This window comes from Euprymna scolopes, chromosome 10 (genome assembly GCF_053919585.1).
Source record: "Euprymna scolopes isolate OS-2025 chromosome 10, ASM5391958v1, whole genome shotgun sequence".
NCBI lineage: Eukaryota > Metazoa > Mollusca > Cephalopoda > Sepiida > Sepiolidae > Euprymna > Euprymna scolopes.
In genome coordinates, this window is record NC_136491.1 from 136738504 (window position 1) to 136759280 (window position 20777).

General features: G+C 33.6%; 1 protein-coding gene across 4 annotated transcripts in view; it reads left to right on the top strand.

Annotated features, from left to right (window-relative positions):
* Positions 1-19678, top strand: part of LOC145286298 (uncharacterized) — a 111867-nt gene extending 92189 nt beyond the window's left edge. For all 4 annotated transcript variants that reach the window (XM_080135158.1, XM_080135160.1, XM_080135159.1 and 1 more), the window contains exons 11-14: positions 3989-4131; positions 7423-7470; positions 11745-11938; positions 18966-19678. In XM_080135158.1, the coding sequence (XP_079991284.1) occupies positions 3989-4131; positions 7423-7470; positions 11745-11938; positions 18966-19158 (578 nt within the window). In that variant the 3' untranslated portion in view covers positions 19159-19678. The remainder of the gene's footprint in view (positions 1-3988; positions 4132-7422; positions 7471-11744; positions 11939-18965) is intronic.
* Positions 19679-20777: the final 1099 nt, after the last annotated feature.

Genomic DNA, 20777 nt, shown 5'->3' on the forward strand with positions numbered 1-20777 from the left:
ATTTTTCTCTTATCTAAGAAGGATTTAATTATGTTTAGTATTCTACCAGTGATACCGTATGATCTAATTTTCCTGAGGAGACTCTCATGCCATACCCTGTCAAAAGCCCTCTGCCCTCCCCGGCTTTGTCCAGTGAGTGGTATATACATTCAGAGATTAGTTAGGATATCTGCTGTGGAGTTTGTCAGTCGGAAGTTTAACATCTGTAAGGTGATGGACTAGAGCATGGTTAATTAAGGTCTCAAATATTTTGGCAAAAAGTGGGAGGAGGCTAATGGGGCAATAATTTACTGGGTCTGTTCTTTCGCCAGAATTCTTGAATACTGGTACCACAGAGGCAGTTTTCCAACAGCCTGGAAAGCAAAATTCATTAAGGCATTTGTTGTAGAGTTTGGAGAAAACTGGAGCTACTTCTGCTGAGTACTTTTTTAATAGCACAGCTGGGATGAGATCGGGTCCACATGCTTTTGAAGTGTCAAAGTTTTTTATGATACTATGCACCTAAGCAGGGGTGATTTTCAGATCGTCTAGCATGGCGTCTGTACGCATAGGAAAGTCAGGTAGGGGGTGGTTGAGAGGGTCCAGTGTGGAGTTTGAGGCAAACCGACTGGCGAGCATGTTAGCCTTCTCAGTTGCTGAACAAACAACCTCGTGATTATTGATATTAGTTATTTCTTTACATTGGTAATCTTTTAAACCAACACATTTCAAGTGAAAACATTATTACATAATTACATGTCATAGTAAAATTAGTATAAATTCTAAAAATTACAAAAAACGGTTCATTAGAAGATGTGCTAAAAGTATTTTAAATAAAAAAATCAGCCACAATTACATTCCTCGATATCGTGTTTAAAGATGGTGGATCCTTAATTTAAGTCAAGGATTATTTCCCTTGTTTGTCATACTTTATTTCTCACACAACTCTTCAATATTAAAACTTGAATGCCTACGAGACACTGTCCTTGAGTGTCTAAGATTTCTCTGTATAGGGGTTTGTCAGAACAACCTGGCATGAGGATACTTTTTCCATAGAAGTAAGCCCTGACCAAATATTCAAAATCACATAGTATTCGCTGCCCAAATAAGATCTCCTCACTATGGCTAACCCACATTAGCTTTTACGGGGAATGGTGCACCCTCTCCAAGTGACGTTACCTCAAGTAATAGCAAGAAGCCGAATACTCCACCAGACTAGATAAATTCTTGTCCTGGAATCCAGTAAGACCAAGAGACCAAAATGAAAGATATACTACAACATATAAAAATGGTTAATTGAGGAGAGGAAAATTATGTTTTCAATTTCTTTACTAACTCAGTGTTTGAGAGATAAAGAACTTAAATGGAACATTCGAATATCTATGCTAGCCCCAGGTTGTAGGCCCCTTGAGTTCTGAGAACTTTGACTGAAGTAAAATAAAACAAAAAAGGGAAAAACATATGATAAAACTTGATAATTCGATAAATTCTATTTTTACTTATAATTATTTTTCTACCAGATATTTTTTTTGTAATTTTTCGCATTTATACTAATTTGTATATTTTGCACCAATAGATTTTTCTAGACTTTTGGTCCATTAAAATAGAAACCTTATAGAAATGCATTGTGCAAAAAAAAACAAAAAAACTTGTGTTATTTTAAAATTTTGTAAAATTTGAGGCTTATTTAATGGGACTATATTTAAAATGTGCATTAGTCATATTTATTTTATATTCTCTGTTTAACGTAAGCAAAAGTAATTATATTTAATGATTAGAAGGGTGTCTGGCATTGCCCAGTCATAAAATATACTTAAATATATTTTAATTTATGCAGATATTGTATTTATTATTATAAAGCCAATTCTCTATTGTTAATTACCTTGTACCCAATATATAATAGTGAATTCAAAAGAAAAAAAAATGATTTGAATGCCATCAGCTAGTGTTATGGAGAGGCAAGGTGCGAATGAACACCTGTCCGAGTGACAAAAACGTAATCCGGGAATTGTGATGACCTGGAAATGACGTAATTCGGTCGTGGGTCAGACAAAAAGCAAACGCTAGGCTGGTCAAAATATGGATCAATGATGTTAATTGGTTCATGGGTTACCAGGTCGAGGAAGTCCATAAAAGTGAGATGGTAAATAAAACAAGGCGGAGATGGAAGAAGAGACAGACAACGAGGAACTGCTTGTCACATTAGCAACCCACACCTCTCCCACCACCACCTTCACCGCCGTGTTGTGTATATATGAATGTTTACTAAATAAACCAAGTCTGTTTTATAGCAAAGTGTTTCGTTATTCATTGATAAATGAAATCAGCTGTCATTCCAATCACTAGACGATTTACAACAAACATGTGTACAACTGTCAAACGCACTATCTCTCAGTCTATCTATCGAGATATTCAAAAATCTCCTTCTAGTTGAATTACAGGCTTGGTGCTCCTGTAGTAGTATTACCCTGTCTCTAGATATCTCACTAAGGTTCTCCTAAGACGAACAGCAACAACAATACAGAATATACGTCATCTTAATACCACCAGTATATATAAGACTAGGATCAAAACCAAAACATTTAGGGTTCCAGCCTTAGTCCTTACCAGTCAAGCTATCATCAGATGGATAAGAAATAGCTAAATAAAAGAACCAACTTTAACGTATAAATGTATATATTTGCACATGCTTATAAGAGCACTTTAAGTTGACTTACACCTGCCAAGTTTCTTTTTTTTTTTTTTTTTTTTTTTTTTGGTTTACACGGTGGTCACCACTTATCAAGGCCCGGAAGCCACTCAGGGATAAGGGTTATTGCAAGTACATTACGTTAGTGTGGAGATTTGATAAAGTGTTTACTTAAGAGGGCGGTTCATTAGGAATTTGTTTATGTTGGACTTGAAGACATCCAAGTTGTAGTCAGGTGGGAAATAGGCAGACGGAACAGAATTCCACAGACGTGCACTTCTGAGAAAGAAGCTTTGTTCATGGAATCTACCTTTTAATTTAGGCACAGATAAAGAATGGGGAAAATTATTGACAGTGGTTTCAACTAGACGGGTGTTTATCATGAAAGATTGGTGAGGGGGGGACCAGAGATTGTAGCTCAGACGAGCACTTGCCATGGAAATAACGATAAAACAAAGACAGACTCGCAACGTCTCTTCTGTGGGAGAGAGGTTGCAGGGAAGAGAAAAGGGCACCCTCACTAAGCCACGAAGTCTATTTTCTTCTTTTTCTCTGCAACCTCTCTTTCACAGATGTGATGTTGCTAGTCTCAGTCTTTTCTATAAATACTATTATGACGTGTGTTCTTCAGAATTATCTGATCTATTCCCTGCTTCATTTGTTTCAGCTCGTTTAACTCATTGGTCAAGTAGTCTTCATCAATTTGCATTGTAATACAGCTTCTTATTTCAGTAGTTTCTTTCTTAGAACTACAAGATTGTGGAACTCTTCCTGCTCACTGTTTTCCTCCTACCTACAGCTTTGTTCTTTTCAAAACTAAGACCAATAAGTATCTCTTGTTTTTGCGATAATAATCTTTTGTTCTTGTTTTGTTAGCTTCTTCAATAAAGTGGCTTCATGCCTTGTCTGGAGTGATTTACATAAAAATTCACACAGAGATTGTTAGTTTTATGAATTAGATATTCATATTGTATTATTGGTCCCCTGACAAAGGAGGGGTTGAACTTAGTAATTCACTCCCATTCGTAAAGTAAATTTTTGCCAGAACGGATTTTCCAGGATAACTCTGGTTTTCCCCCTAGGGGGCATTATAAGGATAAAATTGCTCCCAAATCGTTCATCTGTTCATTGTTAGCACTTTTCTCAAATAATTTTTTATTATTAATTAATAAATAAATGGCTTGAATTTTTTTTTTAATATTGAACAAACATTAGTCATGATAAAAGTAAATTTTTCACTTATGGAGGGGGACTCTGTATGCATGGCTTGTTTATATTATATTATTAGTAATCTGTAATTTTTTTCTAATTTTTCTTCAGCTATTGATGCCTCTCAGAGTTATCTGTGCTGGATATGTTATGATGCAGAGAATTATCTGAGTGGACCACTTATCCAGGCTTGCAATTGCAAAGGAGATATGTCTGCTGTACACCATGAATGTTTACGCAAATGGCTTGTGGAGGTCAGTTTAATTAGAATTTTATTTCTATACAAAACACACTTACTAACAGTACGTTAAATTAATGACTCTAAATTCGAAAATAATGATCTAGATTTTTTTTCTTTCCATATAATAGAGCTTAAAAAATGGTAGAAACATTTTTTTTGGTAGCTGACGATGTTTATATGTAAAACATTCACAACAGAAACTTGTCTAGCTACAACTGCTGTAAACAATTTCTATTTCTTCTTTATGTGCTTAAAAATAAACAGAACTTCTGCAAGCAAAATTTCTTTCCAACAACTACCCATTTGTGGAACGCAATATTACCAAACTGCTTCCCAACTGACTACATGTTCATTTTCAAGTTCAAAGTCAACAAACTCTTAAGCCATTCTCTTAAATAATCAATTTGTTCCCAATTTCAGCCATTGTTATCTATTATCATTGTGTTACTTGACCGTCTGTAAAAAGATCACTACAAATGAACACTAGCAATATAAGTATATATAAACATATATTGACTACAGACTCCTAATCAACAAATATATCTAAATGGCAAGAGTCATAGAACTCCTGCAAAAACAACAAACTATCAAATTAAACCCAACCTGAAAGAAAAAAAACAGAAGAAAAAATCTTTAATAGGATAAGAAGTGTAGAAGTAAATAGCCCCGACAAGCAGCAAAATCCCACCCCTACACAGTAGAAATCCCTAGATGTAAGAAAGCCTTCTACTCTAATAGTTTCTTCCCCAGAACTGCTAGACTTTGGAACTCCCTTCTGAGTTTCTGCTTTCCTAGCTGTACTGACATTCAGAAGTTAAAGTGTAATGTAAACAGATATCTCGCTGCTCAACTCCCTACATAGTATCCCTACAACTTATGTCCCTGATGTTAGCTCCCTATATTAAAGTTGCACTGTGCCTTGTTTGGGGGAAAAATGGAATTTAAAAAAAAAAAAAAATAATAACAAGACTCTAAATAGGACACACTTTTATCACAAACTCATACCTACTAAAGCGTGAAGAAGCTCCAATCTGTATTCAATGTCAGGAACTTGATACCGTAAAACATATTCTAATAAATTTCAAAGATCTCCAACAAATTTGCAAAAAGTATTCCCAAGAAAACCATTTAAAAGACCTCTTCCACAAAGTAGACCCTAACAACCTCGTAGAGTTCTTTAAAGCAACAAAGATGTACGATAGAATATAAAGCATACAACTAACATCTATCGAATTGCAATAATTACATGAAGATCTCAAAAAAAAAACAAAAAAAAACAAACTAATCAAGCAAGAAACTAATTAAATCAAACAATCTCTTCAGCATTACATGACCCAAAAGTGTTGATATGCTGGTAAAATAAACATCAAATCTTTAGCCGAACACAATATTTGTCTCTGATGTTAAGCATTCTGTGTTGCTAACAGTTGTCCTCCATTCTCTTCACGTGCCCAAACCTTCTCAATTTTTCACATCCCAAGATAACTTCCAAATAAAACATTAACCCAGTAAGAACATAATTACCCGTTTTTTTCTTCTTAGTCTGCCATTTGCAATTTGGGAAAAAACGTATGTGCCTTATATAACAGGGATGAGCATGAAAATTGAAAGCTTATATAAATTTGTTGGTAAGGAATTATGATTTTTGACTGAGGTTAAATTAAAGAATAGAAACTAAGTAAAGGAATAGGAAGAGTAGAGATTGAATGTAAATCAAGTGATGTGTCGTTAACATTCTTGTATGGTTGCCAAAATTGTTATGAAACTTCAAAATAATATATATTATAAAATGATATACCATTCAGTATGGACCCAACAATGAAAGACCAGATGAGCACAAAAAACTTGGATTTATAAGACCAAAAAATCCAACCTCAATCGCCCTTTGGGGCCTGTGGCACAATAAATATTCGTTGAATCTCTACGGTTCCTGGTGAGCATTGTCTAAAGATAGCAGTTTCAATCCTACCAACGCAGAGGATTAGTTGGTCAAAACATGCTGTGACGACAACTATGGAAGGCTGTAGTTACTGAGGATACAGTTAAGAGACTCTGCATTCTTATCTTATCGCAGTCAACCACATAAAGTCAGATGAATAGTTGGCCGAAACGTTGTGAAACAACAACTATGAAAATGAGGATAGCAGTCCGCAAATAAATAAATGACTTTAACAAATCTACCACATTTAATAGTAGACAATACAACATGCCAAACTGACTTTATTTGCAATATGACACCACAGCACAAATGTACACAATAAATTCAGCAATTGACTAATTTGTGCATGAGAAAATGACAGTTTTCCATGAACTTTTTCGAAAATGCTCAATCTGTGTAGAGCTTTAATATAAATAAAATTATATAAACATTGTACGTACATCAAATCTGTTGCCAAGGCCGCTGGAAAAATGGTGGGATCCTTCTATCGATCCAGTAGATATCTCACTGCTGATGCAATTCTCTATCTATATAAGAGCCAGGTACGTCCAAGAATGGAGTACTGTTGCCACATCTGGGCAGGAGCTGCTAGAAAGGACTTATCCTGTCTTGATAGAATTCAAAATAGACTTTGTAGCCCCGTAGATGTCCTTTTCTCTTCCCTGCAACCTCTATCTCACAGAAGAGATGTTGCGAGTTTGTCTCTGCTTTATTGTTATTTTCATGGCAAGTGCTCGACTGAGCTTCAATCTATGGTCCCTCGCCAAACATTCACAAGAAACACTCGTTTAGCTGAAAACACTATTAATAATTCCCCCCACTCTTTATCTGTGCCTAAACCTAAACATAGATTCCATGAACAAAGCTTCTTTCTTAGAAGTACACGCCTGTGGAACTGTCTTCTGTTTTCCTGCTTTCCAGCTGACTACAATCTGATAGTCTTCAAGTCTAACGTAAACAAGTTTTTGATGAGCCGTTCCACTTAAGTTAACAAATTTACCAAATTTCCATTACTAACGATTGCTATATTGTCCAATTGACTACTGTACACTCTTAACCCTTATCCTCGAGTAGTCTCTGGGCCTTGATAAGTGGTGATGCCTATGTAAAAAAAAAAAATGTCTATGCGGATAAATTAACGTTTCAACAGAACGTCAAGTGAATTTTGCAGTCAAGATAAAATATTCCCAGAATGCCATCAAAAAGATGGAAATGAAAACTATTCGTTAGAAATTGGAACAATTCTTCAAACAAAACTACATTAATCTCTAATATTTACCTCTTAATGTAATTTTATAATATAATCTTGTTACATTAGGTTACATGTCATTTTCAAATTTCATTTCTTTTTTTTTTTTATTCCAGAGTGCCACAACAGCTGAGAATGCAAAATGTAGAGTTTGCCTTCAGAAAGTAATTATTTTTTAACTTTGATTGATTTTTGTAATTATCAAAAAGATTTTTTATTTCCTTTAAATTTATAAAAAAATTAAACATTTTTTAGTATTAAAAATTTCCTGCACTGATGTCTCTTGACGTAAATATCCCCAACCAATCTGTCATTCAACTAATAAAATATAACACCAACAAAATTCTTATATACTTTTTATAATATACAGCATAATCATGTTGATACACCGGTTCTCATTAGATCACCAAAGTTAACTGACGTTGAGTTTGGTCACTACCAGATGGGTAACGATTTGTGAATACCGGATGCTGTATCTAGGAGGATTTCGACACCTCCCTGCAAGAATTGCAAAAACCTAATGTCGTCATCTCCCCTAACAGGAATACACACGTGACTGGGGACTGCTTGTGAATTTCATACTTCCATGGAACTTTCTCCTTTGGGGGAAACTGATTAAACCCATATAGGGTTAGTGCCGTTTTCATTCCCAACAAAATTCTTACTCTGTCCTGGTTCTGATTTTTGGGGTTATGAACAAGCTTGTTTGTAGGTGACTTCCCAGGTCAAGCGAAATCACAGTAAGGAATGATGGTCAAAATAAGTTATTAATTTTTATATCTTTTAATTGATTATACATGCAGTTGGGAACTGCTTATGGATTTCATACTCTCATGGAACTTCTTCCTTCAGAGGAAGCCGGTTCAATCTGCATAGGGTGAGTGTCACTTCAGTACAGTACTTTTAATTGATTATGAGGCATTAGAGCTCCCCTGGCATAACAATTATTATTTAAAAAAACAATTCTTTCCATCAATATTTTTTTCCTTGAGTGGTTGATGTGCAGATGCACCTAACGATGAAGAGTTAAATGCAGATGCCAGAGGACTTTCTATTCGAATAGCTTCTTTTCTCAAATTGCTTGCTTTTAGAATTCCCTCCCCATCTCCCATTTCCCTGATTGTACCAACATGCAAAATATTTTAATGTAATGTGAACAAACATCTTGTTGCACAACTCCCCACTTAGCATGCTCCTTATAAATTTGGCCTTTAGTTCACGGGAACCCCTTCTGCTTTAGAATGAATGAAAGTTAAATAAAAAAATAAAAAAATTAAGTAGTACCTCTCTACATGATTCTGAAAATAAATCTTATTTTTAAATAGTGTTTTTTTTTAATTGAGGCTTCATTTGTAGGGAACTTCTGCTGCTATATATTCAATAAAATCGTGATGACCACTGTTAACAGTGGTAAGAGAGAAAGAGTTAAGCACTTAGCTGACTGCCTACAATGTGTTGCTGAGACAATTACAGGCAATCTGGTGGCTTTAAAAAAAATTGCCTATATAATGTTACAAATGGCTTATTAGTGCCGTAATGTTGTTAAATGTAAATTTTAATGCTTTAGTTTCAAAAAGTTTCGTATGATGTCTTGCTGACAAATAGTTTTGATGGAAAGGCGCTCTACATGAAATAAACCAGATTCTAAGAGTTTATTGAAATGTTCATTCCTTTCTATTTTCTAGTTGTATGAGCGTAAAGAAACACCAAAGAGACGCAAAATAATCACCTATTAAATCACCATCCATTTTATCATTTCATTTCTCTTGGTTAAGGGTTTGATGATTTCTGGCAGCTTGCAGTCCCAGTCTCCAAGCTTGATGGTCTTGAGAATTATTTCCATTCAAATTCCATTGTCCAAAATCCTTATTAATGTTTTCCATCAGAATTTTCTTGGATCATCCCACTTTCCTTCATCTCAAGGTTGCCACATTTTCTTATCCAAGAATTGCTCCTCTTAATGTGGTGAAACCAACATAGCTAACTGATCGTCAGGAGCTTCTCAATCCTTGGTATATTCAATCTTGTCAACAGGGTATCGCAGCTGATGTGCTGGGTCTCATCTGACTCGACAATGCATGTTCATCTGATCAGTGTTCTGCCATTACATTAACAACGACTGGGTAGGTCTCGGCACTTGATTCCCTACTGCATAATGTTCTTAGCATATCTACTATATCCCCTCCTCCTGGTAATGAGAGGGTAGCTCATTATGTTTAAATTGGCAACAGATTACCATTATTAAAGAAAAATCTATATCTATATAAAGTTGAGTTTTTTGTTGCACTTACATTGATATTAAAAGCCTACTTTTTTTCTAAAAACAAATTTCCATTAATTAATTTTTTATGTTCTTTTTTATTGAATGATTGGATTCATTTAACTATTATGTTCAGTTCTGTTGATGCATAGTTTTTACATTGTGCATAACATTTAGGATAAAAACGTTTTAGCAAGCGCATATATATATATATATAAGTGACCTGGTCTTGTGTTTGTAGAAAGTCTCTTCAAAACTTCTCTCTAAATTTTTGATCTTGAAACTTGATATATAGGGGATTCAGACCTGTGGGACAAATTTAAATTTGATTTAGTTTTTAGCCTGTAAAAATAGCTGCTAAGGAGTCAAAATTGAAAAAACAAAAAAATACTTGACCTTGGCAGGAGTAAATCGAATAAAGTTGTTACTCCTGCTGTTACTTTTGCACATGCGCAAAATCATTCATAGCTTAAAGTCACTGAATTTTCAATTTTTCATGTCCATCTGTTAGTAACTCAAGCGGTAACAATGCTGGAACAATAAATAACAACTAAGGCTGGAGAGTTGCATATTTTGGTTTCAATTCTGCAACCAAGTCTTTCTTTTTTGAAATCATTACTACATATTGGGTGATAATCAATAGAGAATTGGTTGTATAATGATGAATATGAAATCTGTATGAATTAAAATGTAATATTTATGCATATTTTATGAACAGACAATGCTGGGTGGCCTGCTAGTATTTAAATAATTTTGCCTTAATGAGTTCTGTTTTGAACCTTAACTGTACAATCAGCTATTACTGACTGGATATGATGACACATATGTATATTTACTTTATCATACCTGATTTTTTTTTTTATCTACTCTTTGTTATTGAGCAAGTGCAAAAATTAAACATTCTTTTTCCATTTTCAATGAAAAGTCGTGCTTTTTCATAGTCATAAGACTATTAATTAGCCATTTGAAAATTTTTTTTTTCTTCTAAGAGGGGCTTTCAATTATTTGTCTTCAAATTCTTTTCTTTTATTTTATTATATTTTAAACTAGCATGGATACCTAGCGTTGCCCAGGTGTACATGAAGTTATGTGTGTACGCAGTTGCTATACTAAGGACATTGAGCACTTTCATTGATACTCCACAAAAGAACAACCTCTCCACCAGATATTTCGGTAGAAGGAATATGAAGAGAAGTAACTATTCTCTGGATCTCCCCACCTAAATAAAAAAAAAAGAAAATAAATAAATAAAGAAAAAAATAAATAAAAAAAAAAGAAAAAAAAAAGCGAATCAAAACAACTATTCTTTCAATCAAAATACCAGCGAGTGTCCATGTGACTGCAAATAAAAAAAAAAAATGCTGTGGCAGCTGGGTTCGAACCTGAAATATGAAAGAGGAAAAGAAGGGAAAAAAATTACTGCCTAGTACGCTAGCTGTCATGGCCATGACGCCTTATGACATGATGATGCTACAAAATAACGTTTCTAAACATAGTTTCTAGTTTGCTACGCGTGCGTGACTTATGAAAACTGCAACACGAAAAAGTGACCTCTTGCAAGAAATGATCCAGTTGACCAATTAATCTTTTTCTAATTTTCACGTGTTATTTATCAGAGGCATTGCTCTTTAAGATGGTATCAGTTTCAACCTGGTTGGATACAGTTGACAAGTTTTTAGTAGACATACAAACCCACACACACACAACTTTCCTTTATGCAATAGAAGATGATAATTAACCTATTTTTTAATTTATAATTTACAATTTTATTTTGTTTGCAATTTCACTGTCCCTCTACCTAAAAAAAAAAAAAATGGTGATAATGACAAAACTGGGCTCATTTTTAAATGAATTATGGTTCTAAATTAGATCCCCTCTAAAGATTATGAAAATATAATAAAAATAAAAAAAATTATTTAAAATAATTTTTTTTATTTTTTTATTTAGCCTTTTATTACTAAACTGAAAAAATATTTTCAGGCCTTCTAACAGAAAGCTGATAAAACTTACTTTTCATATTTTTTTTTTTTAATTTTTTACAATCTTCACATAGCCATGTTGGAAATTTCACTTTTGCTGACAACTAAAGTTTCTTCTTAATGTTCTATTTTTTTTTTTCATTTTCTTTCCTTTATTCCTTCATATATTCAGTTCCAATTTTTGTCTTTTATCTTTTAGTATTCTCTAAAAGAAAGCCATTACTGGCTGCCGAAGGGTACCAAATTTCGTCATTGGATTCTGGTTACTTTCATTCTTATTGCAATGATCGGTTGTCCTTTTGGTGCTTATGCTGCCGTGCATGCATTAACCAAAACCTACGTGCAGGTGTTGGCTTTTGGGTGTACAACAATTCTTGAACTTGTATGCATCAAGTACGTATATTCTTTTGCTTTTTTTATTTTTGAAGTTTCATTGGGAATCTATTTATTTTGACCAATATTCTTATTTTAATTCACTTTTATTTGGTCCACTTGAATTTCTGACTACCCAGCATTGCCCAGGATTAAATGATGATGAACGAATGTTTCATACTCCCATATTTTTGTCATCAAAATCTGTGAAATCGTCCTTTTTTTTTTTTTTTTTTTTTTTTGTCAATCAAATCAATTGATTGCCTACTCTAGTTGGGGACCCATTACAGTGCACAGAGAGGCTTCACATGTCTCCCCGCAGTGACTTAGTCGACAATACATTAGTCTGTATTGCATTGTAGAGAATGTACTGTTAATTTTATAAAATATTTTTTATATATAACAGTTTGAATTAAAGTTTAAGATGAAAAAATCAAGTCCCATGGTTCAATTATGCTCTAAACAGAAACATTCATTTCATACATGCCCCTATTATATCAAAGAACCTACTGTTGATTCTATAGGCTGGGCCTTTCAGCTTGTGTGGTAATAAAACTTCTTAAATGCACTTTAATCAAAATTGCCTGTTCCTTCTTTCATTGGACTTTTGATTATTGATACTTATCAAAGGCATTCTGATACAAAACCTATTAAAGAACACTGCCAGATATATAAAGTACATTTGTGTGAAATTTCATTATAATCGGCCCAGCCATTTCAGAGTCCAAGGCAAACCAATGGTCTCTACTTAATTGTCATGTTCCAGTAATGAATATATCAAAAAATTATAAAAAACGATAAGGTAGAAAATAAATTATTAAAGAAAACATTTTTTTGATGAAAATTAGCAAAAATAAAATGTTTGGCTAAAAGAAAAAAAAAAGAAAACACCGGAGAGTTCCAAAGAGAGGTAAATAGTGTGGGACTTTTTTTAATAAATTGTGTGTTTTGCCTTGTTTTTAACATAACTGAGTTACTTCTCTTGTTAGTATGTTATGTCTTCCCACAGAAATATGGCAACATTTTTTTTTACAATAAGATTGAAAACTTGCTTTTTTTAATAATGCAGTAAATATTATTGCTTTTAGTTGAAACTGACACAAAAAGTCAGTAGATACCATTGTTTTTTTTGTTTTTTTAAATCGAATGTTTTAGTTTCTGAATTTTACTATTATAGTGTAGTTTCACCAAGTTGTGAATGTTGCCAAAACATATTTCACTTGAATTAATATGTGACCTTAACAAATAACCTGGTCTTTATTTTATAATTACCGCTAGTTCTCACATAGGCCATTATCAGAAAGTAATCTCTGATAACGAGTGGTGTTCCTTGGAATCTAGGTGACAAGAAGTCTACCTAGATTTCTAGTACTCTACTCTCTACCTCTGTCTGTAACCTTTGCAAACGAATTTACATCATCGCAATAGCCACTTGTCATTGACTACTCACTGGCAATGACCATTGGTCTTCACTGGAATTTGGGTGGCAACAAGCCTCTCCAAGCTCCCAATCCTCTTTACACTCATTTAGTAGAGGTCTGGTCCCCCCCCCCCCCCCCCGCCACAAAAGGAGGGTGGACCTATAAATTCACCCTTGTCTGTTCGTCTGTCTGCACTTTTCTCAATAACTACGCCTTGGAATTTAAAAACATTTTGCACAAACATTAAGCATGATATGAGTAAAAAAGTAACAGAACGGATTTTCTAGGAAAACTCTGGTTGCTCCCCTATGGGTGCCTTTTGGGTTAAAATGGCTAAAATTGACACTTTTGTGCTTAAAAAAATATTGATGTCTTGGATTTTTATAAAACTTTCTGAAAAGTTGTAACTAACCGATTTCTATATAATTTTGTTTGTCTATACTTCACGATAACTCTTGGGTGTGGCCCAGGAGCTCTTTTAGGGCTAATAAAGCACTCCATTTTGGGGACTATTTTACCATATTTGTCCAAAATTTTCTGTGTATGCCGATTTAGCAGTTTTGCATGGTGCTGAACTCAAATTTAAATATGTTAAGGCCTTGGGGACTTTAGAGGCTAAATGTGGGAGGAGGCAAATGCTGAACTTAGTCATTTCTTTTTATGCCTCGTTCACTGTGCACTCACATTTTTTTTTTTTTTTTTGTTTAGTGAGGTTGAATTACCAAAATTAAAACTTCAAGTCTTATGGCTCCTAAAATCTGTAAATGTGGAAAAAGATTAAGAAAATCTTGAGAAACAAATAAATGCTTAATTATTTATTTATATAAAGTAAAATTGTGTGTGTGTGTGTACATTTCCCTACCAAATTACTCTGTCAATTTTCAGTCTACAGACTAGAGATTTGGCATAAGGGTTATTGAGATTTGGGAAAATTTTTAAATCGGTTTTCAGACAGAAATTTGGATGTCAAAGTTCAACAATTTGACCTTTGAAAACTCTACCAAACTCCTCTGCCAATTTTGGGTCTGAACACTTGAAATTTTAGATGTAGGTTTATTGGATATGGCTCAAACTTTTTAACTCGATTTGAGCCTAAAACAATAAATGTTAAGGGGTCAAAGTTAAAAAAAATTGACCTTTCAGCCAATTTTTGGTCTAAACATTTAAAATGTTACATAAAGTGTATTCAGACATAGGGCAAGCCTTTTAATCGGTTTTTGGCTGAAAATTTGGCTACCAAGAAGTCAAAGTTCAAAAGATTTGACCTTTGCGATCTCTAGCAAACTATTCAGCCAATTTTGGGTCTAAACCTTTGAAATTTTACATAGAGTATTCAGACATGCAACGACTTTTTTAATCAGTTTTTGTTCGAAAATTTGGCTGCGAAGAGATCAAATTTGAAAGAGTTGACCTTTGCAGACTCTACCAAACTCCTCCACCAATTTTGGGTCTAAACACTTTAAATTTTAGATCATTTGAAAGAATAGCAAGTTTTAGTCTCCCCTCCATCAACTCCATAGGTTTGGGGAAATACAAAATATTTTGTAATTCATATGCAAAACTAGGAAAACAAATAACTGATTTAAACATTTTATGGCTGTAAAAAAAAAAAAATACCAAAAATAGGCTCTGGATAATGAATGATCCCCCAAATGTGCAACCTTAAGAACAAATGTCACATAGCCCACTACACAATTCAAGTCATTAGTTTTCTAACGAGCCTTCATTTGTTAAATTCTGATCAATAGTCGCTGAGATTTGGAACTTATAAAATTGCCAAAAAACTGTTTAAACGTTGTCTTAAGGAGAATTGCTTCCCATCACCCTGGAAAATCTCATCAGTGTGCCCTGTATTTAAGAATTCAGGTGATCGTTCATCTCCCCCTCAGTACAGGCCAATAAGTTTTCTGTGTGTCATGAGTAAGTTGCTGGAATCTGTGTTAAATAGAGAAGTAATCAACCATCGTAGCAAAAATAACCTTCTTAGTGACACACAATATGGTTTCCATTCCGCTAGGTCTACAGCAGATGTGCTTACAGTTATATCCCATAGGATTAGCGAATCTCTCAATGGAGGCAACCTTTCTAGGGCAATTGCTCTTGATATATTAAAGGTCTTTGATAGAGTATGGCATAAAGGTTTACTTCACAAGATCTCCAGCTACGGTATAGCTGGAAATGTCTTCTCAATTATTAAATCATTTCTCTCTGATAGGTTCATAAGAGTGGTGGTTGATGGGCAGAAATCAGAAGCTCATAGTATTAATGCTGGAGTCCCTCAGGGGTCCATCCTGGGCCCAACTTTCTTCCTGATCTACATTAATGATCTTCCAAGTCACATCCTTACATCATTCATAGACATTTATGCTGATGACACTACTATCTATGGTAGCACATCTAAGACCATAAACGACCAAGTTCTCTCTGATTCTCTCCTCTGATCTTGAGCATGTGGTACAATGGGGGAAAGAGGTGGCTTGTTACTTTTAATGCATCTAAAACTAAGCTTTTATCTTTACATCATCAACGCTCTGATCCCCATCTGGCATCAATTGAAATGAATGGTTCTCGTCTTGGGGAGGCGTCATGTTTTTGTTATATATTAGTTTATATTGGAGGAGATGATATATTAAAACGTGTCATGTGTTATCTAGTGGATGTAAGATATTGTTCTTTTAACAGACAGATAATAAATGTATAAATCGTATGTATGTTGTTTAGCCAGGAGGACATGATATTGGCGTGTAAACTGAGTCATGTTGTATCAGACTTATCACACGGGATATTTTTACAGTTCATATGTAAGAAGAATAATATATGCTTCATACCTTTTTTTATCTTGAAGAGTTCTTCTGTATCTTACCGCTGCTCCATGACGAACCATGAAGCGATCAGCACCATCCAATTGAGACATCTGTTCTTATTTGTTAAACCATAAAACAACTCTTTATATTTTTATAATATAAATTTATTACAGTTGTCTCAAATGGTTTTCACAGAATCTGCAGTTCGTCTACATGTTCTATTCTTACAGCCCACTCCTAGCTGTCTGTCCACCCCTGTCTAGATGTCTGTCCGCTCTGGTGGTCAATTCTCAACTCTCTAAATCTCTCCAAAACTAACTACATCACGTGTTCTCTTACATCACCTAATTACGTGTCTCAGACCAACCTAATGTCCACAACTAGTTATTTGTTTATTCAAAACCCCAAAATAATGTTTACATCTATTTTCTATTTTCACATTCCTTTTGCGATTCACACATCAATCATTTCTTCCCCAACTTAATTGTATATTCTTCTAATCATAATAACTGATCCAGTGACCATCCTTCGCTCAAATCAATTAATAATAATACAATAACAATAATAATAATGTTTTGATCCTTGACCCCGCTTGCCATAGCTAACAGATACTACGCTATGATCACAGCCTAAAGGGTCATAACATTACATTTTGACAAGCTTCTGGGCTTGACTTTTACTCCTGATCTGAAATGGAATATGTACATCAAGTCTGTTACCAAGGCCGCTGGAAAAATGGTAGGATCCTTCTATCGATCCAGTAGATATCTCACTGCTGATGCAATTCTCTATCAATATAAAAGCCAGGTACGTTCAAGGATGGAGTACTGTTGCCACATCTGAGCAGGAGCTGCTAGAAAGGACTTATCCTACCTTGACAGAGTTCAAAATAGACTTTGTAGCCTCGTAGGGGATGTCTTTTTCTCTTCCCTCCCTCTTTCTCACAGAAAAGATGTTGCGAGTTTGTTTCTGCTTTATTGTTATGGTCATGGAAAGTGCTCAGCTGAGCTCCAATCTATGGTCCCAAACTTTCACAAGAAACACCCGTCTAGCAGAAAACACTATCAGTAATTTCCCCCACTCTTTATCTGTGCCTAAACCTAAACGTAGATTCTATGAGCAAAGCTTCTTAGAACTGCACGCCTATGGAATTGTCTTCCGTTTTCCTGCTTTCCAGCTGACTACAATATGGTTGTCTTCAAGTCTAGCGTAAACAAGTTTTTGATGAGCCGTTCCATATAAGTTAACAAATTTACCGAATTTCTATTACTAACGATTACTATATTGTCCAATTTCTACTGTACACTCTTTAACTCTTATCCTTGAGTGGCCTCTTCGCCTTGATAATGGTGATGTCTATAAAAAAAAAAAAGTTATATTTGGTTGCTACAAACAGCCATCTGTTTTAGTCAATGAATCTGTTAGGCGACCCTGAAACAATCGAGATTTTTTTTTTCTATGACGTCAAATGGTTCAGGGTCGCCTGGCAAAGTCTCATTGACTAAAACAAATGGTTGTTTGTAGTGACCAAATGTAACTACTTACCTTCAAATAAATAATAAAAAAATATTTTGCTCTTGTTATCAAGCACTATCTAACAACCTCATTGAGTTCATAAGTTCCTACTTTTGAATATCTTAAGCCTGGATATATGTATATACTAGACTACCCGCAACCCGTTGGGTCAGTATGTTATATTAGCTATGGAATTCATGTATGAGCGTGACACTTGTGACGTAAAGAAAATAGTTTTTTTTGACATAACAGAAACATTTCTATGAAAGTATATTAAAATGAAAAATCACGGACGGATCACTCAAACATGAAAAAAAAAAATCCTCCCTATTCGTGTAAAGTTATCTATTTTTCCGAATAATCGCTCAAAAATCGAAAATTAAACATGATTTTCCTACGAATAAAACGCAGACAAGTCATTTAGCAGCAAAAGTGCACATGAACCTACCGATGAGAAATATAAGAATGAAAAACCCATATTGGAATCCTTCAACCAAGTTATAGAAACTTAAAATCTAAAAAAAAAATAATTAATAAAACCTGAAGCAAAAAAATTAAACCTAAATAAATAAAATAAAACTAATATGGAAACAGATTAGTAAATGTGTTAACAAATTCACCGTTCTCACACAACTATTTTGTATCTAAAAAGGTAAACAAAAAATAAAAAAAGGAAGGAAGGAAAAGGGACGGATGGGGAGTAGTAGTAGTAGTAGTAGTTGGCTTTACTACAATTGTTCTTATGTTTGTCAACGGGTTAAAGTTGTTTAGTTGTAAGAAAATAGCGACAGTATAGTTGTAATAGAGAATAGTTGCAAAACACCCTCACTTTTCCCGTGTTAAATAATAATTTCAAAATAATAACGTTAATATTTCAGTGCGCAGGTCAAAATCTGCAAAAGAAGTGATTTGTGTTTATTTGTTTACGTTGTTATGGGTTAATGTTTATGCGCACATGCGCAACCGGATGTTGTAAACCGGAAAGTGGGTTACATCACTTGTTACAAGGTCATTTGAGTTTTATAATTAAATATATAGCCATATTAAAATGCTCATATCTTTGGTTCTGTAGGATGAAACTACATGAAAATTTGAAGGCTTTTTGGAGATTATTATACTATTCTATGGTTAAAATTTTATGACTGTTGGTAAAAAAGAACCTACTTTCAAACCAATAAAATATGCCCAAATTTGCCTTCATTTATATATATAGTGTCATTAAGTTTTGCTGCTTTTTTTTTTTTTTTTTGCTTGGTTGTCTCCCCTGTGACCTTGTCAGGCCACTAATATGTATTTTTCTTATTACAGAGTCCTGGCTATCAGTGCTATTAACATGTACAAACGTGGCCGGCTTTCCTCCGTAAGCATCATTGGACGAAGATTGATTTCACCATTTACTGGAGGTGGTGAAGATAACTTAATTGTTGATGATACTGAGTCAGAACCAGTCCCTGGGCCGAGTAACATTGGACGGAACATGATGCCTCCAATCCAAAGTTAACAAACATAAAATCATACAAGTTTTTTTTTTAGTTTTTTTTTTTTAAAGTTGGATAATTTATGATTATTTACAAAACAGGTTGTGAAGCTACAATGATGCCAAACTCTTTTCTAGACAGTTTAAACATTTTTTTTTTACATCAACAGAAAAACTGAAATGAGCAAAACTTTTTTGATATGTATAACGTCTGTGATGAACATATTTCTACAAAACGTTTTTAAGAAGTATCGATAACGATATAAATTTTATTCAAGCAATTCAATCACCTTTTTATTTGAATATTTGTCTCAAATACACTTTACCTGATTTCTAGCACCAAAGACGTCAAGAAAAAAATTAAAAAGTGCCTCCTATAACTTTTGAGAATCGACATTACGACTGTTAGTCAAACAATTGGAACAAATTTTGTTTGTATTTTGTTTTTAAAAACATGACCAGTTGATCTATGCCATCCATGAATTGAACAATTCAATTCTGCACCCAAAAGTTTAAAATAAAACAAAAATAAAATCACTATAAATATTTGATTTTTTTTTTTTTTTTTTTTTTGCAACATTTCTGCTGATCACTAACATTCCAAAAAGTAGTCAAAAACATCACAAATATTCTTTGGACAATTGAACCTCACCGCGACCACCAACAACAACAACCGTAACATCCTAAGCAGAAAGTGAATTTGATATTCCGTAGACACTTCTTGGGTACCCACCCAAGACAAAAACCACACCAGGTACACTATAAAGCAGAAAGTGACTCCATCAATAATCCGAGAAGTCCAAAATATCACAAGGACAATTGAACCTCACAACCTTTAATATTTTTTTTTTTTTTTTTTTTTAATCCATTTAGTATTTGTCAGACAAATACCACACCAGAAAGTGACACTTTCATTTTTTTGACTACTTAAGCCTTTTTGTATTAATTGGGTTTTTCGGATTACTATTCTGGTCTTAGATGTTCTCGATCCGAATAATACAAATTATCAGTCCTCATCCAAAAAATTTCAAAACATAAACTTTTTCTTTTGCATCCTTAAAATATTTAATACAATGTTTCAGTTGATTTATAATATCTCAGATGCATACCATCTATCGTTTTGAGCACAGATGAAAAACATTTAAAAAAAAAAAAAAAAAAGTGTTTGTTATTGGTTAATGTACTTGTATTTAGATATTGTGTTTTTAATATTTCACTTGATTTATCAAATCCAAAATATATGCTATAATTTTGAAAAATAACAATACAAAAGAGTATTTTTTTAAACAAATAAATCACCATTTTTATTTTTTTAATACAATATATCAGCGGATGATGTTTAAAAAATGCATATTTACAGTGATCTAATTTAAGTTAATTTAATAATGATACAAATATTGTTTGGATATAATAAAATCACTTTTTAATTTTACTTTTTTTTATCCATAATGTTTTGATAGTATTTCACCTTATTGTGTTCGATTGTCATACTTTTTGTATTTAAACATTGTTTTTAATATTTCACCTGGTATATCAAATTCAAGATACATTTTTGTATTGTTAATGTTATTTCTCAGTTATATATGTTTTTAAACAAATGAATCATCTTTTTATTTATTTATTTTTTTGCATCCCAAATTTTT